Source organism: Mus pahari, chromosome 2 (genome assembly GCF_900095145.1).
Source record: "Mus pahari chromosome 2, PAHARI_EIJ_v1.1, whole genome shotgun sequence".
Classification (NCBI taxonomy): Eukaryota; Metazoa; Chordata; class Mammalia; order Rodentia; family Muridae; genus Mus; species Mus pahari.
The window spans coordinates 18,062,290-18,071,195 of record NC_034591.1 but is presented as its reverse complement, the minus strand read 5'-3'; the positions used below and the strand labels follow the sequence as shown (position 1 = coordinate 18,071,195).

At 42.9% G+C, this 8,906-nt stretch overlaps 2 protein-coding genes across 9 annotated transcripts in view; one reads left to right on the top strand and one right to left on the bottom strand.

The window, feature by feature from the left end:
• The window catches only part of Srpk2 (SRSF protein kinase 2), a 166,554-nt gene that overhangs the window by 104,719 nt on the left and 52,929 nt on the right, over positions 1 to 8,906 (top strand). The window lies entirely within an intron of this gene.
• Positions 7,549 to 8,290, bottom strand: LOC110313910 (high mobility group protein B1-like). Its single transcript, XM_021188376.2, is given in 2 exon segments — positions 7,549 to 7,959; positions 7,961 to 8,290. Coding segments are annotated over 2 exon segments (648 nt in total). The 5' UTR covers positions 8,198 to 8,290.

Here is an 8,906-nt window from a genome sequence, read left to right as displayed (position 1 = left end):
TCCACCTACAGGGTTGCAGCCCCCTTCAGCTCCTTGGGTACTTTCTCTAGCTCCTCCATTGGGGGCCCTGTGTTCCATCCAATAGCTGATTGTGAGCATCCACTTCTGTGTTTGCCAGGCACTGGCATAGCCTCACAAGAGGCCTCTGTATCAAGGTCCCTTCAGCAGAATCATTCTGGCATGTGCAATATTAGGTTCCAGTTTGTGTCTGCACACACACACACACACACCCCGCCCACCTTCCAACTAGCCGTATTGTGTCAGTGTATATCTAAAAAGTGGCCAGAAAGGAAAGGCAGGAGGCCTACAATAATCCGACTCGTTGTTAGGTCCCACCTTCCAACGGTTCTGCTGCTTCTTGGCAGTGGTACCGTGGGCTGGTCATGAAACCTTCAACCCCCCGGCCTTTGAGATATATGGAAGCTTAAATTGTAACAGAATTCTAAGAGTGGACTGAGGCTATTTGAAGGGAGCATAGTGACCCCCACATTCTTCCTGTACATTTATGCGTGTATATTGGGCCTAATCTGATAAAAGTAAACAAAAAAAGTTAAAAAAAAAAGCTATGTGTCTATCTTTAGCTGTCACAGTTTTGAAAGCAATAATGACAACTATTAGCACTAATGAAATAATTAAAATTACCCTAATGCTAATAAATATACCTAATATAAGATCTTGCTTAATCTGACCCATCTAACTTTACCTCAGTATCAGAAGATGCAGCCTAGCTTTCTCTTTTTCCACTTTTGTAAACTTTGTCATTGCAGACCAGGTTGTCTTTGTGTTCTGTTTACTTAGCCGCCTTCTTTGTGTGCCAAGTCACAGGCAGCAGGCGCTGCTTTATTGGCTGTCTGTCCCTTTCCTTCCTGCCTGGCCCTGCCCAGTAGCTTAGGACTGGGTTGTTAAGAAAAGGCTTTTTTCTTCACAAAGAATTCTCTTTCACTTAGGCCAATGTGTCTTGTGTCCACCTGTTCATCTTGTTTATATTGCCTCTATTCCTAGAGAACTGTTGTCTTACAAGCCAGTTTTCAATTCTCCTGGAATAAAAGCAGACATCATCAGTAACGAAAGGTACCCTTTCTCTTTTCAGAAGAAATGTTCACCAAAGATGCAACAGGCTTTTGACAGCAGACAGCTTAATCTAGAGCCTGGGACGCCATGGTGTCCTTATGCCTTTGGGGCCCTGCTGGTCTCAGTTGTTCATGACCAACTACATTGTATCTGATGAGGGTTTTTATTGCCTCAGGTTTACAGGTCTAGTTACAAATCATGAACTGTCCATTTTAGCACAAAGACCAGTAATTAAATTCTGCTGTTGCTAAGGCATTTCTACCACTTTACGTTTGGCATTCTTTTGAAAGTGCGACTTTCTGTGTACTGCCTCTCTAGTCAGCTTGCCCAACTATGTCTGTCCAGGAGCATTAGGGGCTGAGATCTGAGAGACTTGGCTTTAGACCATGACTCCCGCTTTTCATGTCTGTGTCCTTTGATAAGTACCTTTACTGCTAGTCTTTGATTTATCATCTTTAATATAATATCATCCCCAATGAATATATAGTATTTTGCATCTTAAGATTTTGCAGGGAATAAGTAAAGTATGTGGCCCTGTATTTTTCTGTGTTCCCCATTGATAACTGGTTTCCTTAGATTGAATTGAATACAGAGATTGCAGCTTTAGAAATTTGAGTGGTATCTTAAAAACGTATTATCCTTGACCAAGTTATCACTGAGAACACAGGGCCCCCAATGGAGGAGCTAGAGAAAGTACCCAAGGAGCTGAAGGGGGCTGCAACCCTGTAGGTGGAACAACAATATGAACTAACCAGTACCCCCTGAGCTCGNGTCTCTAGCTGCATATGTAGCNGAAGATGGCCTAATCGGCCATCATTGGGAAGAGAGGCCCCTTGGTCTTGTAAACTTTATATGACCCAGTACAGGGGAAGGCCAGGGCCAAGTAGTGGGAGTGGGTGGGTAGGGGAGCATGGACGGGGGGAGGGTATAGGGAACTTTCGGGATAGCATTTGAAATATAAACACCACTTCTCTGTCTGCTTTCCATCTGTGAGAAGTATAAACTGGCTGAACTTCCATTCTCTATACTCTAATGTGGTGTGTCTAAGTTTGACTGACTTTATACCCTCCCTTCCCTAGACCACGATTCACTTCCTGATAGTGTGATCGCTCTGTGAGAGCGGGGTTTCTGCGATAATTACCTAGAAGTCTGTCCTGGCCGTGGTTCTTCATTGACAAGGGGACTTTTCTGTTCGTGGTGTCTGGAGAGTTTTGCTGTTACTGTTTTTATAGTTGAGGCTGCTCCATCAGCATCTATTGGTTAGAGGCCTAGGGTGTTGTTGAAATATAAGTTTAGTTCAGTTCTACTAAGGTCCTAAAGTGGCAAGATTGAAAACATTGTCCTATAGACAGTGTCTGTGCGTGGTCATCTCATACTGGCTAGTGAGTGCTAGTTTCACTGTTACATGGTACCGTCCTCTTGTAGTCTCAAGTATTTTGTAGACTATAATTGTCCACTTCCCTCTTTTTGATAGTCTAAAAACTTGAGTGTGCCCATAGTCTTACAGCATCGGATGCTGTTGAGTTCTGTTCGGAATCTCATTGCATTTCTTCATGGACACTTCAGAGATACTGGCCCATTCATTGGTGTTAAGAAAGGAATATGTATTTGCCGATAACATTGTGCATAGAAGAATTTTGGCTTTCATTAAAATAATATGTGAATTTTACATCAGTTAAAAAACCTGTTGGAGGCTTAGCAATTAACCCTGATTGCCATGTAGGCAAGAAGAGAGTTTAGATCCCTAGAACCCACTTGAATGCCAGGCAGACACGTTTGCCCTCCTGTAGTTTTTGCTTCAAATTTTCTAGACAGGGAGTCCCCAGAGCATGTTGGTTAATGAGACCAGGTGTATTAGTGCTCTTGGTTTTCTACTCAGAAACTCAAATAAGGTGGGAGAGGAATCAAGAAAGATTCGTAACATCAACCTCAGGCCACCACTTGTGCACTCATGTGTAGGTATGCATGTAGCCCTTCTCTCAGGATAGGAGCACTCCTATATGTGGACACACCTGCGTGTATAACACACACATACAAGAAGAATAAAGAGGAAACTACTTGACAATACCTAGCCCATTTTTATTATGTTAGAATACTTTTGTGTAGTATGTGTACACTAGTGCAGGTGTCAACAGCAGCGATGGGTCTCTTGGAGGCAGAGTTCTAGGCAATTGTGAGCCACCCAGCATGGGCGGGTGCTAGGTCTTCTGGATGAACACTGAGCACTTTGACCAGTTTCATATATGGGGTGCATGGTTAATTCATTACTTATTTCCGAGTAATACTTCATTGTATGGATAGTCCCAGGTGAAGATAAAGATGATGGTGGTGGTGGTGATGATGATGATGATATTGTTAGTATACAAGTTAATGAACATTGTGATGGCCTTTTCCTGATGGCCTTTTCTCGTGTGTGTGTGTGGGGGGGGTATTTTAACTGCTTTTTCCCTCAGTCATTCTAAATGTCAGTGGCTCTTGTTTCCACCTCTGATCTCCTAAGAGTCTGCAGAAGAGGATTCTACTAGGTCTGGGCTGGGGTGAGCCTATGTTGTCTGATGTGATCTGCTTGCCCTGCATTCCTGCCATGCTGCCAGGGCTGGGTGAGACATAGCAGTAGTGAGGGAACAGCACACAGGCCTCCCCAGCTCTCCTCAGCTGGCTGTGTACCTCAGCCACCATCTTTCTGGGCTTTCCAACTTTCGCTTGTTTTGTTTAGAGCCCACAGCAGTGGATCACTCCAGCTTTAGTCATACATGTTCCTTCTTTCTGTGTCTTCCTTCCTCCATTTCTTCTATAGACTCACTGGAACATAGCTGACTGCTCTGTTTTGCTTTGGAGTTGCCCCAGCAAATCAGTCCTTACTTCTATTCTTCAGGGAGATCTGTCAATTTTCCAGAAGGACTAGCATATTTTATTTTTGTTTGGGGGCTTCAGGTAGTGTTTTAAAAGCATTCGTAAACAAAGCTGGTAATACTGTGATTTCTGGAGTCATTTGTTTCTCTTTTATTTTTCCCTTGGGCAATGAGAAAATGGAATATAGATAGTATGGAGTTCTTTTTCTTCTTTTTAAAAAAACTTATCCTCCTCATCAGTGCCTGTGTGGAGGCCTTGGGAGTCATCCTCCCGTCCCCCCTTGATTGAGGCAGGACCTCTTGTTCAGCCCCACAGGCCATTCGGGATTCTCTTTGCTGATGAGTAGACTGCAGTTGATACCTTGTTGAGCCAGGTAAGGTAGCCAGTGGGAAACACAGTGAAGACGAGGGTGGGAGGGTCATGAGTTAAAGTCATCCTCAGCTGCATATAGCAAATTGAAGGCCAGCATGGGTTATCTCAAATAATAAAAAACTTTCTATTTTTCAATTTCATAGGCTTTTTTGAAATATAATATGTATACATAATTTCCTCTCTTTAAAGGGAACATTTCAGTGGTTTTAACTATATGCTTGGAAATATACAACTATCCCCACTATTTGTCTGTGTCTCCCTTTGACGTATTCTCCCATCCAGTTGTACACAGAACTGTTGTTTTCATTCTTGATTATGAATATTTATGAATAACAACATTTCTTTTCATTGTTTTTTGAGATAGATAAAAGATGTAGAACTTCTATATCATGCTATAATTCCATATTCAACTTCTCAAGGCCCTGCTATTCTGTTTGCAAGTGGCCTTCTTAACTCTCCTATCAGTAAGTATAACTTGATTATCCTTTACTGTCTCTTGTCCTATTATAAATAATTCCTCTTGTGACTTGTCTAATTCTATGAGATCCTTTCCTTCCTAGCGAAAGCCTTTCATTGATTCTGTTAATTTTCTTGGCTCAGTTTTCTTGGCCTTTCATTGATTCTGTTAATTTTCTTGGCTCAGTTTTCTTGGCCTTTCATTGATTCTGTTAATTTTCTTGGCCCATCCTACTGTGTTAGACTCTCACTGGCCCTCAGTCTTCTTAGGGGGGCACCGCCCATCCTACTGTGTTAGATCGACTCTCACTGGCCCTCAGTCTTCTTAGGGTGGCACTGCCCATCCTACTGTGTTAGATCGACTCTTACTGGCCCTCAGTCTTCTTAGGGTGGCACTACTTTTGTCTTTAGTGGTAACTCACCAGGCTTTCTCTAAGACTCCATGTTCTAGGATATAAAATGAAAGCAAAGTTCTCCAAAAGACAGGATTTAACAACAGCAGCCTTCTCTGTGGCCTCAGCATGGAGAAGATGGATCCTTTGAGGATGCCAGGGGGCAGTATTGACTCAGGTTATCTCAAGACCAAGTTCTCAGCACAAAGGATATTTATTTGCCCCAGAGAGACAAAGGCCAGGAAAATAAGAGACAAAGACAGGAGATAGAGGATGAGGGAGATGGGAAGGGAACATGGGAGAAGGAGGAGGGGTCTTTGTCCCAGAGGGGAACAGGGACCGCCTCTGGATAGAGAGGACACAGATACTTCCCAATGAGAAAATTGGGGTTTATAAAGGCTAGGGAAAACTGTGTTAGGATAAGGTGTTTAATGTTGCGTCCTCTCTCGACCAGCAAGGAAGACGCAACCACCAGCTCTTCTAACAGCAGTTTATTCAGGAACCTTGAACAATCTTCACCATCTCCCTCTTCATCTCCCCTGAGCCCCAGAATACAAGCCCTTTTATACTCTTATCCACTCCAATCGAGGCAGGCCACGTCACCTCACCAGGTGCGCGGCCTCAGCCAACCAGAAGAGCAGGAACCACCAAATATGGACCTGTTTACCACAAGTTCCATAGCCAACAGGTGCCATCTTTTAAGGTGCGGCTTCGGGTAGCCCAGGGGAGGAGCCGTGGCCTCCTACAGTTTAAGTATAATCGGGCATGTTAATTAGGTGAGCCAAAGGGGGCTTTCAATAGCTGGACCTTGGTCCTCAGGCTCAGGAGGAAGACGTGGTCAAATAAAGGAGTAGACCTTGGTGTTTAGCTTTAAGAATGTCATCTAACAGTTTGTAGCAAGTCAGAGGGAGTGAGGGAGAAGCAACAAGGCCTACTAGAGCCCTGCTCACCATGCTCAGGCTGGCTGGTCCCTTCAGAGGGAGGGCACTTGTTAGGGGGCAGCTAATGACTCATGAGATGAGGGTCAGTTATGGGAGGCAGTAACCTATGCAGAAGCATGGGGTGTCCTCGGAAGTACAGTGATGGGTATGTAGTCAGGTAAGAGGAAGGGAACATTGTCTTTATGGTAGGCTATCTGAGCATGTTTTTAGGCAGAGGAGAAGAAATATGATAATTGAAAAGCCTACAGGGATTTTGATTAATGAGTTTTAGAAATACTGACTTAGGCTTTTAAGAACTGTGGGCACGTGTTTGCTTTGAATCAGTGAGGTTTCTGTGTGTGATCTTTGTCATGGTTTAGCCAGGACAGTTCTGGTTGTCATCATGTGACAAACTGGGCCTATAGGGAAGCTTTAAACTGCCTCTTTGTGTGGCTCATGATTTTCTGTATCAGGAACATAGTAATTTCTTCGTATACCCGTGACTAAAATACGTGACACAAACAATTTAAAGAGAATTGTTTTGGCTCTCAGTTCCATAGGTTTGTGTTCATACTCCTTGGTTCCATGGATGCTGGGCTGGTGAGGTAGAACACCGTAGTACTGGGAGCCTGAAGACGAGGAGCTTGTTCACCTAAAAATGAACAAGAATAAATAAGTATGAAGAGGAGGAGACCGGTGGGACTACATATAACCTTCAAAGGCACATGCCCAGTTTCCTCCAAATAGGTTCTCATTCCTAATGTTTCCACCGCCTCTCAAAGTTAGGATAATGAGCTGAGGGCCTTGCATTTTGTCCGTGAGCAAATGTGAGATATTTCACATGAACAGAGCTGGAGTGGCTTGCCTGTACTTTACACTGTACAGTACAAACCTCTGACAGCTAGAAGTAACTCTGGCGAGGGCGCAGAGTTATCTGAAAGCTCCTAGTTCTTTCTTTTTTTTTTTTTTTTTTTTAATAAAAAAAAAATTGTATTTACTTAGAAGCATTCAGAATGTCAACAAAACAGCCGCATTTTTTTTTTGCAATTACAGAGTGGTATTCAGTTAACAGACAACAATTATCTTCGTATAAGCTGCATCAGAGACAACTGAAGATGGAAAAATAAAACCCAAAAATAAAACCAAAAGGAAAAACAAAAACAAAATAAAAAAACCAAACTACTGTCCCCATATATAACTAATTTGTGCTGTGCACCAACAAGAACCTGCTTTAAATTTCCATGCCAATTTACAACCCCCAGACTGTACCAGGCAAGGTTAGTGGCTATTGAAAATACCACCAGGACAGGGCTATCTAAAGACACATTCGGTAGTGTGTTAACTATACAAAAAAAGACACTGTACAGTTTAAAAACAAATCTTACACAGCCTTACATTTAAATTTTTTCTTTAAAAGGAGTGAGTTGTGTACAGGGGGGTTAAATGCTTTATAGACAAGAAAAAAAAACTGCGCTAGAACCAACTTATTCATCATCATCATCTTCTTCTTCATCTTCATCTTCCTCTTCTTCCTCCTCTTCCTCATCCTCTTCATCCTCCTCATCATCTTCCTCTTCCTTCTTTTTCTTGCTCTTTTCAGCCTTGACCACCCCCTTTTTCGCTGCATCAGGTTTTCCTTTAGCTCTGTAGGCAGCAATATCCTTCTCGTACTTCTCCTTCAGCTTGGCAGCCTTCTTCTCATAGGGCTGCTTGTCATCCGCTCCAGTGTTGTTCCACATCTCTCCTAGTTTCTTTGCAACATCACCAATGGATAAGCCAGGATGCTCTCCTTTGATTTTGGGGCGGTACTCAGAACAGAACAAGAAGAAGGCCGAAGGAGGCCTCTTGGGTGCATTGGGGTCCTTGAACTTCTTTTTGGTCTCCCCTTTGGGGGGGGATGTAGGTTTTCATTTCTCTTTCATAACGAGCCTTGTCAGCCTTTGCCATATCTTCAAATTTCCCCTTTTCTTTAGCAGACATGGTCTTCCACCTCTCTGAGCACTTCTTGGAGAACTCTGAGAAGTTGACAGAAGCATCCGGGTGCTTCTTCTTGTGCTCCTCCCGGCAGGTTTGCACAAAGAATGCATATGAGGACATTTTGCCTCTCGGCTTCTTAGGATCTCCTTTGCCCATGTTTAGTTGATTTTCCTCCGCGAGGCACAGAGTCGCCCAGTGCCCGTCCGGCTCGCGCTTGCCCCGGCGCTGTCTCTATGGAGCTCAATGTACTGCATCCTAGTTCTTTCTACTGGGCCTTAAGTCCAGCCAGGCCTGCCAGTGGAAGCTATGGATGCATTTTCTTTGTGTGCATCGCTTTGTTTCATAGCAGAGTTATCAGGCTGGGAACTTCTGAGCTGTCCTCAGAAACAATGTGCTAATTTCAGCTACTCTGTTGCTTACAAACACAAGCTCATTCATACAAACACATCAGAAACCATTCATACAAAGGACAGAATTGGGGTTTTATATTTTTATTTTTTGGATAAAATGTCAGGATTCCAGAAGATTAGGTAGTCTAAAAAATACTATTATATTTGGCTTTCTTTGATAATACGTTGAAATATAGGAGTAGAATTCAATAAAAGAATGATGCAGACTCCCAAATATGTATAACTTACACATAGATTCTACAAACTAAGGACTTTCTCTTTTTTTGTTTTTTGTTTTTTGTTTTTTGTTTTTTTTTTTTTTTCCAGACAGGGTTTCCCAGGCTGGCCTCCAACTCAGAAATCCGCCTGCCTCTGCCTCCTGAGTCTAACCATTTTTCTTAAGGCATGCATTCATCTACTACTTTTACTGTGGCATAGATGTAAATCTAATGTCTTCTAAGAAAGTGTGTCCATAT